Source organism: Parus major, chromosome 3 (genome assembly GCF_001522545.3).
Source record: "Parus major isolate Abel chromosome 3, Parus_major1.1, whole genome shotgun sequence".
NCBI classification, from domain to species: Eukaryota; Metazoa; Chordata; class Aves; order Passeriformes; family Paridae; genus Parus; species Parus major.
In genome coordinates, this window is record NC_031770.1 from 48,831,155 (window position 1) to 48,852,826 (window position 21,672).

The window sequence follows — 21,672 nt, forward strand, 5'->3', positions numbered from 1 at the left end:
CATGGGTTGCAAGAATTCCCACCCAGTATGTGATGGAAATACGGATACATGCTTCATTACGAACTGAGGATTTACCATACTCCCAAGCAACTAATTGGAAACACCTCATTAAAGACAGACTTCTAAACAATCTTGGATCCACACATTGCTGTATAATTATTCTCAGCTTGAAAGGGCTGCATAATTTCCCAGGAATATCATGATCTCTAAACGCAAATCCTGGACGGGGGAAGTAGATAGAGGTCTGTGCATACCTATGTGTGCACAGGCATATACAACTACATAGTCCTTCTCTCTTATCTTGGAGTATACACAACAAAGATGACACAAACCCATCCCCATCACATCTTGTTCCATCACTTTAAAACCACAGCCTTACCTTGTGGCTGTGCTTTTGTCTATCAGGAAGAAACATCCAAGCCAGAAAGTGCATAGTTACATTTCTATTTACTTTACAATTCACTTTATGAGGGGGAGGGGTAGGAACAGGAGCAGCTGAAAATATGTCCTTCCCTGAGGGCTGAAACTCCTGAAACATGTTTGGCTTTTTTTTTTTTTTTTACAAACAGTGTTTTTTTTTCCCCCTTTTTCCCCACCATCTCCATTCCCTAACCCTTATAATAACTTCAGTAGGTACATCTAATCACCTTGCTAATCCCCAAAAAACATATCCAGTATTTCATTTGAGCCATTGCTGCCACTCAGGAGAAATCTTGTTGCCTTTCTCTAAACATCAGTTAGAAGTGACACCCACCTAACTAGTGACTAGTTACAACCAAAAAACCAAGGTATGGGAACATACTAATCTTGGAAAGCTCTAGCTCCTTTCAATTCTGAAGTCATTACTCCACATCTCCAGTGAGAAAACAGAGAAAGGAAAAGGAAGTCAGGGTAAGATTTTTTGTTTGTTTTCTTTTATGATTTGTTTGTTTTCTTAAAGAAGACTAGTCTGTAGTGCTAATGATCAATGTAGTGCTCACCTTCCTGGGTGTTCCTGATATTTCCCCTGAAAAAAGCACCGATCTGAGTTATGGACACCCCAAATGTTACATTCATCCGCCAAGCCCAAGATCTGTGATGACCAATAGCACTGAAGAGTGACAAAGGTGAGACCAATTTTACAGTTTTCCTTCTGATTAAGAGCAAAGGAAGAAAAAAAAAAATCCACTGTTCTGCAGTACAAACAGGCCTAATCTGCAGATACCTTAATAATTGGTAACTACTATTTTAACATGGTGACCCAAAATTATAGTATAAAGAGGACTTTACCACTTGAAAATTCATCTGGATATCCATCCTTTGGAACACCCTGCCCTAGAAGGATAAAAGATCTCTGTGATAAGGTGGCTCTGATGTTAGGCTGAAAACAAGTTGAAAAACCATCAACATGTAAAGTCTTTGAGCTTAATCACAGTCATTCACTGCCCAAGACACAGCACTCAACCTGGCAACAGCAAAGATGAATTATTACAGGCAGTCAGCACCACAGACAGATTGCGCCCAAGTGAAACAAAGGTTTTTTAAAAGGGCTCCACTGTCCAAGAAACAACATCAAGACATCGCTACTGGGAACCAAGTTGAGGAAAACTAAGCACATGGCAAGTTACAGCTGCTTCTTTACTCTTACCATCTCTCAATAGAAATAAGAAGTAGGGAAAATGAAGGATGGAGTAGTAGAGGTACAGAAGAACACCACACTTAAGTTAAAAAAAAAAAAAAAAAAAAAAAAAAACAAAAAACACCTAGCCATGCTGAAATACAGTACTTAGATTAGATTTAGCTACATGAGAAATCAAGGGTATTCTTATATAGCAAAGGGGATCTGAATTCATTAGCAAGAATTTAAAAACACCTTTTTTAAAGGACACAGTATATATCAGGCACTTCCATCACCCAATATCTACTAAACGAAACTGCTTCCTAAATACTGTGTGTGCTATGTGTAGAAACTGCCTTTTTCTCAGCCACTGTGTTTTTATACTGAGCAGAAAGAGGTGTCTACAGTATTTCAGCATTTCCACCTACTCCCCATTTTTATGCATCAACACTGATTCTCTTGCAAGAAATCATCTCTTGGGGTTAAATTTTAACAGACTACATTATATTTGCACAGGTCTAGTTAATGAAGAAGTGACTGGCAGAGAGTATAATATCCTGACCTTCTGTCATGAATTTTAATTGCCTGCAGATGGTTAAGTTTAGCCTTATCTTCCCACATGGACAGATCCACATGGATAATTTCTCCCTCACCTTATGTAGCTCTCTGTCACTCCACGGAACCCACTGCTGTGCCCATGAGTTACCTGCAACTGATCCTGTGGTGGGTGAAGTGGAGCAGTGGGTCAGCTGTGATCCCTGCATGGAGGAGACAAGGTGGGTGCTAAACTGAGATTACTCTGCCCAAACCCAGTTGAAGAATTCTCCCTGGTAATGCCATGGCTGCTGTAAACAGAGCAATTTCTAAGCCAGACCAGTTGTTCTGACTTTTATGATCTCTACTGGTCTGAATTTGTCAAATCTCTTCAAAGAGAATTATTCCTCATCCCCAACACAGGGTCCCCCTCCTTGTTCTTCAGGTTGCAACCAAAGAACAAGGCCATTTTAAAAGAAAAACCAGCTTGGAAAAATTGAGAAAATGAAGAAAGCACTATTCCATCTCTCCATGAAATTAAGAATTTCACTTCAACTGAACACTGACAACCTTTCCTTCTACAGCAAATTAATGCCAATAAAAACTGAGAAGGACCAGCAGATCTATCAAACCCAATGTCAATTTGTAATTTATGAAAAACCTTTAATAAGGTCTACATAATTCAATTATGTGAATTTCAGTAAAATTTAGATATCCATTAGAGGAGGTACAAAGCTTTTCCCCTGTATAAGCAATTTTTAAAATAAAGGTTTCATTGAATAAATGACAATCCACAGCAAGATGCCTTTGCAAAAATCACACATTGCCAGATCCAACTCTCAGCAGCCTTACTCAGCACATTTTAGACGTGCCATTTGGGTTTTTTTCAACATGTGCTTTTGCAAAGGAACCACTAACTTTGCGTGCAGCAACTTGCAAGATCCTCAAAGATTTTCTGCCAAACCTCCTCTACACTACAGTGTTAATTCACCACATAAATATTCAAAGATATTCTTGAACACCTGCCAGAAGGGAACACACTCCTCTGTAGCTACACAGCCACATCCATTACTTAGCTCACTATAGTAATGCTCTGCCCTGAGGTGGAAATGCAAGGCCAGACAACAAAGTTCTACTAAGACAGGAAAAAAAAAAAATCCCAAGAAAAAAAGCAAGTCATCTTGGTCACTCTAGGATACTTTAACCCATTGATATTTAGCTGCCCAGAGCAAAGCAGGAACCCCAAAAGTTTCCTTGTACATAATGCATAGTTTCCTTTGCCTACTGCTTTCATGTTTTTTATCCAACACTCCAAGCCAGGCCTGAAAAATTCATATCAGGATGAGTTTCTGTATCAATAGTTGCAAGTGGATAGAGATAAAGGGGACCACACTCTACTTCATGTATCCCTCAAATACTGGCAAAACCACGGAAAAACCATCACAAGAGCTCACCATGTCACATCTCAGCTAGGAAGGGAAGCTAAACAAGCCTAAGGATATCCAGCCCTATCCTCCACAGCTGATGACCAAATACAAAGGTAAAATGAGGCTGGGAACAAACAGGCTTGTTTTACAATAAATAGAAACAGTCTGTGAGGCAGAAGTAGGAATAAAAGGACAAAAACAAGTAAGATTAGATTCTGTTTTGGTCACATTTTTAATCTGCTTCAAGAGGCTAATTTTGTCATTTAAGAGCTCAAAAGAACTCAAGGCCAAGGTGACATTTTTGACCCTTATTTAACCTAGTTTTACATTAGATAACTATATGCTTAAGGATGTAATTTTAAAAGTAGTCTCTTTTGTACACTTACTTGAACAGGAATTTAAAACAACCATCAAAATTAAATATGTGGTTATTCATATTTAATTTAGTTGTCTATTCTACAGAAGGAAACTTGAAATAGGACTTTACAAATTATTTAAACCTGAGAGAACACATTCAACTAGATCTACTTATTACACAAAGAAATTAGAATTATTAAATCAGCTCTTGGTATGGTTATAGCAAAGAGATCAGCTCACCTTATATTAATACACTTCCCTTCATTACTGAGATATAATCAGACCAGCTTGCAAAAAGTGCAGGGCACTATCTTTGCACTTGAATGTTAGAGCAACAGGTTACCTATTTACACTACAGAGATTTAAATAAACAGCAGGTTATTATTTATAACAAGCTGGATGATTCTGGAAGACATGATCTAACTGACTCACCCACTCTTCAGCTGTCCTCTCACCATTCCAAGCCCTGCAGGACTGGAGGAGGGTGGGGGAAATGTCTAAACACTGCTAAGGAAGGAGTACTTTATGTAGTAAAACCTGCATTTGTTTCCCCTTGATTAAGATACTTCAAGGATGTCTTAGTTAAAAAACAGTAATTTAACCAGAAATTCTCTATTTTTTGCATTATTTCAATACTTAGGTCTAAAAATAATTGTCTGCAAAATAGGGTTTATAACTCTTTTAACTATATCCACCTTACACAGAAGGTGCAAGCTCTGTATCGTACACCAATTTTCATTGAAATTAGATTTTACAATTTGTCAGCCTATCCAAAAAGGCTTTTGTGATGCCTTGTAGATTCCAAGCTATAGCCAAGTTCAATTTATTCATCCAAAAAGGAGAGGGATAAAAAGAAAGGGAAAAAATATAGTTTCAATTAATATACGCAATTATATACTCAATTAAGTATACATACATGTATATAATACAGATATACAAAGCAGTTTAAAAAAAAAAGTCTCACACAACACACATTACTTTTCCCCTGCTTACACCACACTGCATCCCAGATAACAGATCCAGATCAAAATCCGACTCACAGCCACAGATTCTCACCAAGACCAAACATAATTTAATTGCTTTTTAAAGACTTCCAGTAACACCAGTTATCTTAATTACCATTCATCTACTCTGTCAGATGATAACCTTTTGGCTCTGCTAAATTTGGGAGTGCCAAGAACGTACCATTTCCTTTTTTCCATTGTATTGTAGATGAGAGTTGAGTCTCCAACTTCTACATTTTTACATTTTTTTGGCAGCACAAGAGGTTTTTAATAGGATAGCAAGTCCTTTCTCAGTGCTGGAAGAATATGAAAGGAACCTTATAACAAATGAGAATACCAGGCACACATAATATCTTAGGAGGAACAAAACCCCTTTTTTCTGCTTTCTGCCCTCCATCACTAGGAGAAAAAACAATTATGTGCATTTTGGTATGAAGGGAAAAAAAATTCAGATTAGAGAGCATAAGGACCCAAATCCGTACAAAAATAGACTTTTCCAACTGAAGGAAACAAGTTTAAAGTTTCAATTTGTTTCACAATTTCTCTCCTCCCTACCATACCCACACAAATTATGCAGAATACTTTCATAATCAGGTTGCACTTCTCTAAGCCACATAAATTTTTGTTTCAGATGATCACTATAGTACATTACTATCTTTCAGCATTGCAGTGTAACCCAAGTTCTTATGTTCTTTAACCCCTTCCTCCTTTCTCCAGGCAGTAAAATGCAGTTCATTTGAACTGAACATTAAACTTTCAACAACTTTTACTACATGGGGACAAATACAAATTAAATCCAGAAAATGCAGGGCCAAAATAATAAGCTATAGCAAAAGGAGGTGAGAATTAGCATTGATTATAAATTAATCAGCAAAACATTTCTAAGCAGTCTTTATTTTTCTTAGCAATTTATTTGAGCACTATATAAACACAGCCCATTTTTACCACCTGACTAATGGTTTCTGCTCCATCCCAGCTTCCTCTGCCCAGCAGCAGCATAGAAGCACTGTGGAAAAGGACACATCAGGACTTCCAGGGCAACAGCCAGCAGCAAATTTAGAGATTTCATTTTCTCTTTGCCCAAGCCACCCTAGAATCAAATTCTCCACTGAATACATCACACAACATGAACTAATTTTTCCTAGCCAGCTCCAAAGTTTTACAGTGTATCCCATTTCCTCTAAAGGCCAGTCAAAAGAGCTGGACTACTTCAGAGAAGCCTCTACTGTCAATCACAGCCTTAATCCTGCAACTAAACTTAATCAGTTACACTAAGGACACTGAATCATTTAAGGATGAATACAGCAGCACAAGACTTTTTCAACCCTCTGTTGCAAAAAGAGAGTAAAATCAAATTTGACATGCCTACAACAGGTCAGGGCTCTTAGGACATCTCACTGCTTTCACACTAGTTTTCTCAGGGCTAAAGGCACCCTGCCCAGTTAAAAGGCAAAGAAGTGTATACATCACACATGATATTTTGCCCAGAACACCGAAGATAAATTTGCATTTAATTATGTTCTTAATACATAAAGCCACAAGCTACGGGATCCACCAGGTACTATACACTCCTCTTCTACCCTAAATCCTACTGAAGAAATTTTATCTGCCTCAGAATGGGGCATTACAAGGCTAGAGTGATCCCTGACCTAACCCAGTAACCTCTAATTTAGGAGCAGCATCAAGTGAACCAGTAAGAGCAACATTAAAGTAGCTGCAAGAGCTCCTGCAATGTGAAAGTGCCCTGGAGCAGAAGTACCACACTCCAACTCCTCTTCGGGGCAGAGCTGCACTTACTGGCACAACGCACACAGCATAAGATTCCTGTGGGAATTTGGGAACACCAAGGATAGCAGCCTCACCCAGGAAGTAATCAAGAACCAGACCTCAAATGGGCCAACCACAGCATGCCACATTGCTCACTTCAGAATGTGAATGAGTGCCACACAGAGATCATAACCCAGGTTCATTTGACCAGGATAACCCTACATAATACCCCTCTAAGCACACTTGTTTCCTCAACGCCACATGCCAGAGCACCACCATACCCAAGCTAGCACATTCTGGACTGTGCATACCCTGCATCACAGCTCAGCACCCACTTCTGCACCAGGCAAACCAAGGAAATAGCTCCCCATACATATCCCCCACATTTCCTCCAGGCAAGCATGGACTCCATCTCTTGTCAAAGAGTCCATTATTGTGGACCCTCAAATGGTGACAAATTTCCCTTCTATACACAGCCCTAAGCTCTCCTCCTTTCTAAGCATCTCGACTATTTGGACTCTGACACAAACATAAGTATCAGGACCATTATATCATCTCAGGTAAACAACTATAGCAGTGACATGCCTCTTTTTCCTACAGTGGGATTTTGCTAAAATGAATGTATCAGAACTGTCCCTGTGTGCTGCCCAGCCCCTTGCTGCACAATGGTTGTTTATCATGATAACACTACATCCTTGCAAGCATTACCAGGGCTGGGGGCCAGATGGTTGTCAGTATGGGCAAAGGAGAGGTTTACTGTGGATATCTTATTTTGGATAAGAAAAAGGAGCAATGCTCCTTTTCTCTAGCTCTTAATGTCCTTACAATGTCTTTCTCCTGGAGGAGGGGTGGGAATCAAGGCTTACTGCAAGCCTGCTGTTCTACTTAGACTAGCATCATTGAGCAGCAAGTTTTCCAGAATTATAGAATCATTTATGTTGGAAGAGACCTCTAAGATCTTAGTGTCCAACCATTAAACTAGCACTACCAAGTCCACCACAAAATTCCTTTTTGACCTACAGATTCAAACACGATCATTGAGCAGTACCTATCCAATGCAGAAACATGCAAACACAAACACCCTGGCCCAGAAGGTTTTGTGACTTCCCTAATTTATTACAAAATGCCCTCAATGCTCTCTGGCTCCTTACTCACTTCCTGGTACACCTTCTCTCTGTGCAACACATCAGGGATGGGCCCCATCTCATCCTACACCACAGTCAGCTGCTCAGTGGAATGGTCAGTGGCTTGAACCCTTTGAAAATTTGAACAGTGACAGAAACTTGTCAACAGTGACAAGCTGGCAAGAAGGCTCTAATTACGAGGCAATGGCAGGAAAGGCAGGCACAACTCCAAACGTGCCCCCAGACAGATTTTGGAAAAGGTGGCCCCTTTTTTCACAGTGCTCAGTGGCCAGGCCAGGAGCCAGGTGCTTGCACAGCAGGCAGATGCTGATAGCCATGTAGTCTGTCTGTGCCAGCACCCCAGCACACAGCCCCACCATGGTGACAAGCCAACTGCTCCAATAACCTACAGGGAAGATGCCTCAGAACCCCTCAGTCCTTTTTGTTTTCTCTACTGTAGCTAAGCGCTCTTTCACCACCAAGCTGCCCTGGGAGCATCAGACCCTCAAGTCTCTCCTCAGTCCTGCCTTCAGCTCATCTTCCACCAAGTCTTCCCTGTACAAATATTCACAGATATACCTCTGCTAACAATCCTGACTTCACTGGAGTCATCTTCTGTGAAGATGATTTAAAACAGCAGCTAAATCCTTGAGGATTTTTTTTTCCCCTGCAAATACCTGCCAGGACAGGAAGGTGAAGCCAAGGAGGCAACAGAGTCCAGCAACAAAAAAAAAGTATGACATTTTCCACCTGTTTCACTAGATTTTCAGACTGTCTCTAATTGCCTTCTGTTCACAGCACAGAGGAGATGCTGCCTGAAAAACAGAAGCACAGAAGGCCTCAGGTGTCAGCACACAGCCACACCACACATCAGGACATGTCCCAGGGCAGTGGGAACCAGCACTGCCACATTCATTCCTTTACCCATCCCTCATACCAGGATGACAGCAAGGGGAAAAAAAAAATAAATTTCCAGCTCTTTTCATTATCCCCCATACACTCTGCTAGACATACTGAATCAATCACTGCAGTCTTCCTTCAACTGGGAGAAAACCCACAAAGCTGAACAAGGTAAAGGAAGTAACAGAACACACTCACATGGAACAAAAAGAGCAACTTCTGGAAACAACACAAATATGTTTTTTCAGAAAGAAAGGCTTAGGGTTTATTAGTTTATTTTGGATAATTATTTTTAACTGCATATCATGTTCAAAAATTATTATCCTTATACTTGGAATTGAACAGGACATCTATTTTTAAATATTATTCATTCAGTCACAAGTCATCCCCAGAGACAAGACAAATAATAAACCAATGTCTCCAGCGAGCACAGGCACCCTGTAAATCAGCCTGGATGGCCATTCTATGTTGCATTCTATATTCATATTTTACATGGACCCCTGGACTGTATATGCCACAGAACCTTTCTAATACAGGCATGTCATCAGACTCAAGATCTCGCATTTTAAATCCAGCTAAATGCTCCAAAGCATCTTCTTTCAAGCCTAGATTCTGCCAGCCAAACCAGCTATATACATGGAGGCAAGTTTATACACTCACACAGACAGAGGGCAAGCTAGTATATTTTATCTTTATAAAATGGAGTCCCAATTTGAGAAGTAAAATATCCCAGTCTCACAAGTGATAGTAGGCCACAGCTAGTGCTAAGAGGAGACAGATGAGCACAGAGTTTGCTTCAGTCCAGTACACACTTTTCCAGTTTGTTCCTTCTACTTTGGGGACTGCAATTTATACAGCGTGACACATGAAAAAGGCATGTTACCACCAAGACACTGTTCCACTGTTCAGATATGCCTGTCCATGAGATCCCACCCTCACCACTGCACTCCTAACATTAATTTCACTGTTCCTCCAAGAGGGAGAGCGAGTCTCAAACTAGCAAGGGTTAATCACCCTCCAAAAGCAACCTATTTTGCAAGGCCAGGTATTGTTCTTTCATCCTATTGCACACACCCTTACCTAAGGGAAGTAAAAATGCTTGAGTGAACACACTTCCTTTCTTTAGATATAGTACCCTATAACACACAAAGAGCTGTCACACCACAACCCTCTTGTGCACCTTGCTCAAAAATAACTGATCTTGCAAACCAGGGAGTTTGGGGGTTTTTCATTAGACTTAGTCTGTTTGTTTTTCAAAGTCAGAAAAAGTAGTCTGTGTCTGTGTTTTCTTCAAGGAGATGAACACACCCAATACTGTTAGTCACTATGTAAGCAAAGTAAATACTATCTTTTACCAATGATGAAATATTTAACACTGCTGAGAAGGGGAAGTTACTCACCATGTAGTGACAGAAAACCCACTCCAGCAGATTACAGGTAGAAAAGGTCTCAGTCAGGAAATTCTTAACTCAAAGATTTGGAAGACAACATAATGGTCTAGCATAGAAATTAATTCCCCTTTTAAAACAAGTATGAGCAACAAAACACAGTTTACATGGAATTCATCAATTTCAAGTTTCCCAAGTTTTAGTAACCACTTACTTCATTATAGCCTAAATGAAAACCTTTCTAAAGAGATGCTTTAGATTAAAAAAAAATTAAAAATTAAATTTGGTTTCTCAGGTCCATGCCTCACTTCTCTATAGAGAAAGATCTACATAAAGACCCCAAGGACTCAGTCCTGAGCCTTCATAGCAGGTTCTCATGCTCCCTCCTGCCATGATGTGTAAGAAAGATGAAGACAGTGCATTAATCCTTTAGGCAAAAAAAAGGCCTTTGTCCAAACTCTGCAGAGGTGTCTTTCAAGGAGAGGCTCTGCAGGAGAACTGAGAAGTAACAGACACCACTGTTGCTGAGCAGCTGTCACTCTATCCCTGCGTCTCAACAGCCCTCAGCCTTGACTGATCTCATTGGGGCTTTCTTGGATATGAAAGTACAAGAAAAGCATGTACATGGAAACAAGTTTTCCAAGTAGTACTATGATGCACCCGGGCAGTGGAAGATTCTTGCTAGCACTGGAGTATATTTACAAAAACCTGACCTCTATACTTTTATGTTTCACATGTTGCTCTTCACCAGGCAGGGAAAAGAGAGCAATAGGGATCTGCAGAGGCAGCAGTGCAGAACATCAGGTTAGGAGCCTGATATCTATGGACTCCGTAAAACACTTCATTAAAATTATGAATAGCAGAGTTCTTTCAATCTCTTTTCTTTCAGTACTGATTCTCCTCTAACCAAGGAACTTTCAGTTCATGTTCAGCGGGCAAATAATGAACTTGAACTGTGTTTCAATAGCCTTCAAAACAGAAATAAGTCCAACACAGAATGCTATGATTTCTGACAATGAACAAAACTATCTGAACTATTCTCTTCCCTTCCTTCTTTTCCATTTTGAACATGCTGATTATGCACTTTAGTATAAAATCATTTCCACAATACAACTGTCAACATTTAACACATCCCAGCAAGATAACAATAATCTTCCCAAAGTATGTTTCACATCTTTAATAAATTCTCAAATGTCTGGTGAAAGCATAACAGTGGTTGGCAGGAGTGGAGGTGGGTGTTTCTTTAAAAATGTCCTTTTGTCCTAAATTAGCTCAACGCTCCTCATCTCAGAGTGCCAGTGACACACAAAATCCTCATCAGCAAGTACCTGAGCATTGTGCAAGTGGCACTGTCAAACAGTACTCCTCTGCACAGATCATAAAGTGTGTACTTGAGTACAAAGAGTGAATATTTTAATAACTCTCTGATTAAACTTAATAAACTCTATTCTAAATGAAAAGTGTGTTAACTAAGTTAAGAAAATTATTTTTTTAAGCTCAGTAAATCAAACCAACAAGCTCTAAATTAGGCACAACAGCCATGTCCAAGAGAAAAATTCCTGAGCATAGAGGAAAAGCACTCAAAACAAAGAAATTACACATCAGTGTTCTAGAGACAGCAGTACTATATTCAGAAGGACACCAGCAGACTTTCTTGACAAAAGACTGTGGAAGCTGAAAGATGCACGGTGTTAACACAATATGTTCCTGTGAATTTCCACAAGAAGTCTCATCCAAGAACAAGTTGTACTTGTAGAAACCAGGAAAATAAGGGTGATGAACTCTCTCTGGAAATGATTTATGCTGAGCATAGCTGTTGTTCATTATAAAGCTATAACAGAAGTAAAAGCCTGGAAAGAAGCAATAGAAAGGCTTTGGTCTGTTGGCATTTAAATACTACTTTATTTATTTTCTTGTGTTAATACAATCATTTTATAATCTAACTATTAAAACAATACAGAAACCAAAAGGCTTTTCTCTATTCCCAGTGTGCTCCCATAAAATGTTCAAATAAATCCCTATTTGTTATTCATGCATAGACTGCTGCTCTTTGCTCATCCAGTATAATGTGGTAAATTAAGAGCAAAAATAGCTAGCAAAACATTTCAGAACTTACCTATCATACCACTTTTCTCTGATCAATAAATTGCAACATAACATTTTAGGAGCACATTCTATCTTTGGTCCTCTGCCATGATCTAAATTGGAGGAGGGGCAGGGCAAAAAACCCACATTTCAATGCTAGGATATAAAATCAGAGTACATGGGAACTAACTAAAGTTATTTGTGGAACGAATTACATAGACCCATCAAAGAATGTTCTTTCATGGCTTAATTGCATGTTTCTCCACAGCTAAATACGTAAGCCATTGACTGGCCTCGTATGTTTGTCGAATTCCACTACAAAATTTTTCCAGTTTTAGATGGTAGGTCCTCCTGCTTCATAATAAGGTGATGTTGAAGTCTAGAAAAGAACTTCATGATTAATTCATGGCTGAAAAGTACTGCTGTACATTCCCTATACTCATCACCAAAATGACCTTAAGAATACGTATCATACCTAATCTGTGATGTGGTCAGATCCTTTCCTCCCATCAAGCGTTCTGCATTTTTGAGATAGAACTTGATCTTTTACTGAAACACACAGTCACCATCTTCCACTACACAGAGATTCAACAGCTCTTCACCACTTCTTCCCTATTCAGCAGAAGACCTATGCATCTGAAAAGATGCTAGGCTGCTAGAGTGCTTCCCCAACACAGGAGCTGCCTCCTTACACAAACTATGATTAAGCCGCACAGTAACTCTCACATTATTCCTCTCTGGCATCTCAACATGTTGGATAAGGCATCTGTCCCATCACTCAACAGATTAATGAATACCAAAAAATGCAATTTATTAAAGAGTGAACATATTTCTGAGAGAAACCTTCACAGGGTCACTGCCACAGTTGTAGGTGTCCCCACGGATAACCAGCCTCCTCCACAGGGCTGCAGCTCTCATCCAGAGCTGGTCAGACTGCCAGAGGGAAGATGCAGCCCAAAACACACCCAAACTCAATGCTGCTCCTGGCTGAAGGAACTGGAACTGCCCACACCCTCTGCATCTTCCAGCAGCCTCCCCACTGACAACAGGCTCCCAGGCCCAGCCTCTGCAAGCACCATCTCCAGCCACATCAGTGTCTCTCAACTGCTAGGATATGCACCTGGAGTCAAGGGCAGTGACCCTGTACCAGCCCCTACCTGCTGGTCCCACAGAGAACTGACAACAAAATATAACTGCAAGTATTTGTATTTCAGTTCATTTCTTTTTGTTTCTTGTTTTTTGGCCTTCACTCAAGGCTGAGCCTAACTCAGGCCCAGTAATCAAAGTTTCTCTCTTTATTCTCTCTAAGGCAGTATCAGGTGGATGTCTTTTCAAAGAAAAGGCTCAGAAACATCATATCCTAATAAATAAATTAATTAAATATTCAACTCCTCTTTCTCAATGGTCCAGGTTCCACTGACTTTGCAGCTGGGTATATTTACAAATCACGTAGTTCCTTGCCTTACAAATCAAGTAGTTCCTTGCCTCATTCCCAGAGCTAAAGCTTGCAACAGTCCTACCATTGCTTCTGTCAAAGCCACAGATTCCAATGGACTGTTCTATTTCCTTAGGCTGTCATTTCTGTTGCTACCTTTAAAAATCCCAGCTTTCTTCTGAGAATATACTGTCAACTTTCTGAAACTACAGCTCAGCTGCAGCCCCAGAACACACTGGGGGAGGGGAGAAAGACATAAAACAGACTTCTGATAAGGACAGGGCACTGTAACTTACTCTTTCATCAACACAATAAGGAGTCAGACAACGAAACTCCTCCCTCCCACCTCACAATGTTTAAACCCTGTTATTCATTCTTCAGACTGTTATTAAGGCATCCAAATAAATGCAGTTCTCCACAACTTCGTGATAGGAGTGTCTCAGTTCCCAAAATAAGTGGAATCAGCTGTGCTTTTCTAATTGTGGATTTTCTTTTGAAGGAGGATACCGTGTCACACTTGAAAAGCAGATCATGCAGCTCTAAGCACAGCAATCCATGCTGCTACCCAGCAGCAGAGCAGCTACACTGTCCTGAAACAACATCAATTCAGCTCAAGCCCACGTGCTCTCCCCCTTCCACACCTACACTAATTCCTTACTTGTATTCAAAAGATTTTCATAACAATACTTCCCTACTCTTCCCTGCTCAAAAGAGTCAACCCCAACACACACCAGGGACAAGTGATTCTGCTAGGAGAAACAGTCTAAGGGAAAATCAAAACTAGGAGCAGTTATTAGAGGTGTTAACACAGCCCAGCTAATTCTTCACTAAGCTGCCCAATGTTGTGAGCTTTAAGAATTTCTTTGCACATGATAATATTTTCATGCTGTTGCATAAGAGTCTCCCTTCTCTCCCCAGACCTGAGGGGAGACGGGAGGATGGAGCTTCAAAGGGCGCTGGGGAAGGTGTAGAAAGAAACTCCATATTGCCCCAAGTTTGCCTCTCACCTAGGCACCCCTCCTCCACGGGATCCTCATCAGAGAGTGGTTCCCACAGCAGCAGCCCCTCCCCACACCAGCTTTTAGACCTCTTTAGAAACATTTAACACACTACACACAGTGCCTCACATAGCAGCTCTTGCTCAGGGTTACATCCTCCTTTCCTGGCAAAGCACGTGCAAATCAATGGGCTGCTTTTATGGTTTCGGTTTTGGGTTGGTTTTTTTTCCCCTCCCTGAGGAGCCTCAATTTCTATTCCAAGGCAGAGTCGTGCTTCAAACACACAGAGCAGCATATGTTATTTCTTCACCTACCAATCAAGATGCTAGAAGAAACCAGCCTGGTACTTCTATATCTGTCATTTCATAAATGCTAAGCAATACCCTAGAACTGTCTTCATTGCAGCATCCATCTGTCCCCACCAGACAGCCCAAGAAAAGGAAGTGATACAGTTGACAGAAAGGATCCAGGCTACAGCAACCCAAAGTCTTTAAAAAAGTCATTTCAGTGGCTAGAAACAAGGAGAGCAAGTTTGCCACTCATCTTTAATACCCTATCCTCACACAGTCTGCACAAACGTCACTGAACAGTTCACGCAGTGCAAATCCGGCTACACCAACTCTGCACCCACTTGGCAGAATCCCAAGGGTTCACATGCAACTATGACATCTCCTGACACCAATAGAGCCAAAATGGAAAAGGAGAAGCAGCGTATGTGGCCTGGAGTTATCTGGCAGTGAGAGACAGAACTAAAGGAATGTATTCCAAAGGCAACATGTGGCATCATGGGGCAGGGAGATGCCAGGAGCTCCCTAGGAGCAAGGGGGTTGCCAGCCAAGTAAGTGTTGCTTCAGGGGGCGGGAGGACAGTCAGACAACACTAGCAGTTCTCAGAATAAGCCTTGCCCCAGAAGTCCAAAACTAAGTTACAATTTCTCAAAGCAGTCTTTCAGTCAAATATATTTGAGGAGAATTAGGTTCCCCTCAATTTAGAAAGCTCATATCTTTGAATGCACCAGAGGCACAATCTTCTAAAAATGTTTTTCCTGCTATGTCTTACTGTTTAATTATATATTACCATTCCAAGCTACCATGACAGATTTTAAGTGAGTTTGTCTTTTTTCCATAATTAATCATAGCAAAGACTCATCTGTTTTTCAAGCCCGTGATGACAGCAGTGTTTTCACCACTGTAGGGCAATCATCCCACAGCATTCCTTCCCAAAAGCTATTGCAATGAGGAAAGCTCACCTACCTGCACAACATGCCTTTCAAAGATATAAATCAGCTCCATGTACATTACTTCATACTACAGATAAGTTAACAAAAAGAAAAACAGCTTCTCCATAGCAAGTCTTTATACAGATGCACAGGCATAGCACAGGCTAATAATGCTCAATAGTACCAATTATAAATATATAAACCTAGCATAACCATCCAGGAAGAAGTATCCCATCCACTAAACACGACCCAGCCATCAGCATCCACCACTGGTGCAGAGAGAAGGGAGGCAAACAGATCATTGGTCTTTCTGAGAACAAAAAGCAGCTTCCTTTATAAACACAGTAACTAAAAGTTATTTTATAGGTGTCCTTGGTCACCATCAAATTCTAAGTGCAAAAGATGTCTCTTGAAAGATAACTTGTAGCTATGTGTAGATCAGTACTAACAGACTAACTAATCAAAGAGGAGCAATATCCAAAGCAGAAAATAATACGTGCCAGTTGGACAACAGAAAAAAGTCTTTTTCCTTTCATCACAAGTCACAGGAGTGATATTAAGGGCATAGAAAATCTCTGCTCTGGAAAAAATCAAGCACTTATCACTTAACAGATTATAGCACATTCATTTAGAGGTTTTTTTGCTGACCACTGAAGGAAAAAGTGCTTCCAATATAATCAATAACATACAGAGATGCCCATTCAAAGTGTTTTATCCTTCATTCTCTTAGTTTGAGAGGAAGGAACAAATGAGATACTTGCAAAATTACTTTTTCCCATCTGTGAAATCCTGTGGCACACCTTTTTTTTGTTTTTTGTAGAAGTGACAAATGGAAATCCTGTTAATTTATTTTGATTGGTCTATAGAGAAATAATGATTTTCTGCAGTTCTCCTAAATCCTTCATGTGGCATACTGGTAGCTTCCCAATTACAAGTCTAAGAAAAAAATTACATAGCTCGTTCTGCTAATAAAACAAGCATAGATGGGCCCCAAACAGCAGTGAACAGGTGTAAAACTTTGTCTCATAAGAGTGATTTTAGATCAAAGCTCAATAACCAACACACTGCCTGTACTGACAGTGCCACCTTTATGGCTTTCTAGCTGCTTCACAGTCTTACAACACAAGATAACTAAAGCAGCAATGACTACAAAGGAAAGACAATATAGTCAGCTGACAGGCTGGTAAAGACTAAAGTTTACATTTGTATCCAAATATTTAGAAACATTTTTACTAGTACCACTCTTTGTTAAGGTCCTACCCAGAAAGATTCTGCCGCTTAAAATTACAATTTTCTTCCAAGATGTTACAAGAACAACACCAAGAAAGACTTAGCCATAGATCTTAAACATCGCTTCTAGAACATGAATGATTTTAAATAACCACAATATCCTGACAGCTCGGTGATCTGTTTGGAAAAGATGAAGACAAACATTGAAATAGACAAACAGACAATTGCTCAGAAGAGCACAGGGAAAGTGGTCTTTACATGGGACGTTATACATCTATCTTCTTTTATTTCCAAGAATAGAGTAAACCATTTTCAGTGTGCTTATTTAAAGATGCATAGGAATAATACACGCTAAAAAAATATTATGACATATTAAATCACTTGATCACATATTACATCACTTAGAGGGTTTTTCATCCACTGTGTTTTTTGCATTTTATTTAGTCAGTGAAATATTAAATGCACATTTTCATGTGCTCCCTAACCAAAGTGTTAAAGAGCCTTCCCACATCACTGATGCCAAGAACTTACAGAGCAGCAAGACAGAACAGCTTATTTTGACAGCAAATTATTGTCTTTTTCTGATCTCTGAAGCCTCAAAAGCCATACAGATGCCTTAGCTGCCCCAAATATTAATAATTTATAACACTTCTACTATATTTCAAGTCATTTAGACTGAAAAGCATTTCATGCTGGAGAAATGTTCGCAGCAAAAAAACCTCAGCTTTCCTTTCCAAGTATCAAAATTAGCATTCTCTTTCCAAAATACCTGTGAAAATTAAAATATATTCTCCTTAGTCCTGACAATTAGCCTTTAATTTGCCATCACCTGGGCTTCAGGAAACTTCAGTCCTTTAGGAAAACCCTCCCACAGATTTACTTGCGGTGAATGGTTCAGATCTGAGTTACAGTAGTACAGTAATTTATTTGAAGAAATCACACATTTGGATCCAAACGAGCACAACATTTAGAAAAAAATATTTAAGATCAGTCATCACTCACTATTTTTAATTTAGTGCACAAGTCTTTTAGCTTTGTATTCAAATTCACAGCATTTTCTCGTTCATACTGAAGAAATTTAAAGGGGTTACAACAGGAAATTTACAATCATCTGCCTCAACCAAAATAACAGAACTTACTGTACAATTTGTTCATTCATGAAAAACCTTCAATACATCCATTTCCCTTACACATCTGATGAAACTGTAGTACTTGCATACATACCTGCACACAAACTGTCTGCAAGCTATCCCCATGCTCAAAGCCCATAAAGACACTGACTACACACTCACAATCAAATGAAGTTACGTCCAGAGGTTCCAGAGTAACAGCAGAAAACAAACCAACCCTACAGAAAAACCCACAAGCATCCATTCCATAGACTGCTCTTCCAGAAGAGGAAGACTCAGCAAAGGTCTAAGAAACAAACTATCCAAACACCAATGGGATCCAGATCAAACCCACACCCTATGAAATCTGACAGATCAAATCACAAGCAACTGAAGAACTACAGTTTTTAACATGTGTAAAATTAAAAAACAAAACAAAACAAAAAAATCCTACCACTACTAGGTTAGCTAGATATCACAGGAAAATCTTTTGGTGACAGGAACATTTTGCATGCAAGAAAGAGAAGGGAACCTTCAGAAAGGCTGACACCCAGTCTCTGAATGGAGCACAGATTTCTACCAAGGTTTAAACAACTCACAGCTGTCCCTCCAAAATCTCTGTTCTCCCCCCGCTAAAGTGACAGTACCTCATTACCCACACCAACATCCATCAGAGCCTCAAGAGATCCCAACACACTACAACCAAAGTCCACATTTTCCCAATAACCTTCAGATCTGTTACAGGAACGTTTTGCTGGAGGAAATGCCTGAGTGAGCAGCCTTAGACAACTGTTTTACATTAAGGAGGAAGCACATTAATTCACTGCACGAGTACTACAGCGATGCACTTTCAGGAGGTACAGTGTTGCAGCCATAGTTGCCATTTTTAGTGTCCCAGAATAAACACGAAAGCTACCAACACTAGGCTGCATAAGAGCGCTTCAAGCACATAGCTATTTACAAAAGTAGAGGTAATTACGATGCCAGAGATGGATCCCAAATAAACAGACTTGACTAATACTGACAGAAAGACCCAAAACAAAACAAACCCCGAGACTACAATTGCTATTACTTAGAAACAGTATGGGAGCTGCAAGAACAGCCTGAGTCACTCACTGTACTACCAACATGTGCCCAAAAAACAGCTGTACAAAGGTGCTGTTTGAAAAGGTGAGCTTATGACAGAAGCTATGAGTAGCGGAGAAAAGAGGAAAACACCGTTCCCCTCGACAGTTTACCTGATCTGGACTTGATGATGTCGCTGAACTCGCTGTGTCCCCCGCCAGGTCCTTCCTCCGGCTCTGAGACACGGGCCATGCTCGTGGGCTGCGGTGTGCCACGGGCGGAGCCTAAATCCGCCGGGAGAAGGCTCCCATGGAGGGTCACGGCTCAGCACCTACAGCACAGGACCGGGAGCAGAAAGGCACGATAACTCCACGGGCTTCGCCGGGTGTGACTCCGCGTGCGGTGGAGGCCTGCCGGCCATGCCCACGCCGGCCCGCTGTGCCCCTGCCGCGGGACACTTTGTAGCGGCGTTTAAGAAGTGGCATGGCCCTGACGGTGCAGCAGCACAGCTGAACCCTCAGCCGCCAAAGCCAAGCTTCACTCACCCTTGGGTGACAGGGCGCCCCGTGCCCAGCCGTGACCCCCAGAGGGGCAGGACACGGCCCTCGCCGCGACACCAGGGCCACCAGCCGTCACGGGGCTGGCACGGAGCGGGACAGCCCCGCTGGAGGGGCGGCACGGCGAGGGAGCCCCGCTCCCGCTGGGGCTGCGCCAGCGGCGAAGGGGCACGGGCAGGCGCGCTGCCGCGGCCGGCCCGGGGCGCGACAGCCACGTGTGGGAGAAGCCCCGGAGCCCCTCTCCCGGCTGGGGGAAGCGGCGCTCCGCGGGGCAGGCCCCGGGCACGGCCGCCCCCGCCCGGCCGCCCCGGCAGAGCGGCCGCCGCCCCCGCTCCCCCGGCGGGGATTTTGACCCGGCAGCCGGCCGGGCGTGCCGGCACCTCCTCCCCGCGGGGTACGCGGCCGCAGCGGAGGCGCCGCCGCCCTCGGGCGCCCCTACGGCGGAGCCGCTCCTCGCCCCGGCTCCCCGCGGCCGCTCCGTCCCGCCCGCAGGTGCGCCCGCCGCGGCCGCTGCTCTCCGCCCCGCGATGGTACCGGAGCTGGGGAACAAACTTTCCCCGCCGAGCCCCTCCCGGTGCCGCGGTACCGCCGCCTTCCCGCGGAGCTGCCCCGCTCCCGGAGCTGCCGACAGCAACTCTCCTCGGCCACCACTCACCCCTCGGGCACGGCGCAGCCCAGCTCCTCCTCGCACCCCGTCCCCCAGCAGCGACTCCCACGGCGCTGCGCTGGCGGAGCCACAACTTTCTGTGCGAACCGCCGTCCGTCCGTCCGTCCGTCCACCCCCTTCTCCTCCCCCTTCTTCCCCGCCCTTCGGCCCGGCCCTGCGGCGGCCCCTCCCTCCCTCGGCCCCGGCGCCCCCTTTGTTGGCCGGGCCAGCGCCGCGGGTGCGGGAGGGCCGCCCCGGCCGCGGCCCCTTCTCCGAGCCAGGGGCGGGGAGAGGCCGGGCTGGCGCGGAGGGGAGGGGAGGGGAAGAGCGGGGTGGGGCGGAGCGGGTCCCGGCCGCGCCCCGGCCCCGCTCCTCCCAGAGCCCCGCCCGGGGTGGCGGTGAAGTGTTGTCCCGCTCCGCTCCTCCCCTGGAACCTGCCCGTCCGCACCTGTGCCCTACCGCCTCTCCTTCTGCTCCTTTCCCTCCCGAAATAAGCGCGGTCGCGCAGCACTTCGGAGGTGAAGCGCCCCGCGGCGTCCTCTGAACACAGAAGTCAGGAAGTGTGACAAAATTTGAGAAGCGCTTAGGATATTTACAAAGAGCCGGAAACGACTCTCCCGAAACCCGCCTGCTTTGGCCAGGTGTCCGTGCCTCATCTCACGGGGTCACCTGGCAGTGACAACGCCCGCCTGGTTTTCGGCTGAGCAAGAAAGGAACAGTTATGGATCGATAAAAATGTGCTGATGCTGGGTGTCTGCAATCATTTTTGATGTATGAACAGACATAAATGCTAGTAAAATATTTAGTTGACACTAATTAATTTATTGCCACATTTGCAATCTGGGAATGAATGTACTCGTGTTTGCACAGGCAAGTAACCTGCACTCACCTGTACTGTGAGGCTGCAGAACACGTGGCTGTATTTATCTCCATAAGCATTAGTCTGAAGTTTCAGCAGTATAAGAAACTGTAGCTTAGTAATTCTTCGGTGATAACTACCAGGCCTCAGGCCATGCAGCCCAAGATGTTTTCAAGGTCAGATGCGTTCCCAACACCAAGTGCTTCACCACCTAAACAAGAAAGGCCATCAATCTGCAGGAAAGGAGGTGCAGAATTTATTGGATAGCAGAAAGAAGAAAGCCTAGGCTTGGCAACATACTTATTCTGTATCTCCAGGTGAACAGAAATTGGTAGCAATGTGAAACAAGGAAGATTTGTCTTCAAAAGTCT

General features: G+C 42.7%; 1 protein-coding gene across 1 annotated transcript in view; it reads right to left on the minus strand.

Moving 5' to 3' along the window:
• The window catches only part of UTRN (utrophin), a 339,710-nt gene extending 319,156 nt beyond the window's left edge, over positions 1–20,554 (minus strand). The window contains exons 1-2 of the mRNA XM_015621645.2: positions 20,452–20,554; positions 19,413–19,570 (exon numbers count right to left, since the gene is read on the minus strand). Of these exons, the coding sequence (XP_015477131.1) occupies positions 19,413–19,491 (79 nt within the window). The 5' untranslated portion in view covers positions 19,492–19,570; positions 20,452–20,554. The remainder of the gene's footprint in view (positions 1–19,412; positions 19,571–20,451) is intronic.
• Between the last annotated feature and the right edge of the window lie 1,118 nt (positions 20,555–21,672).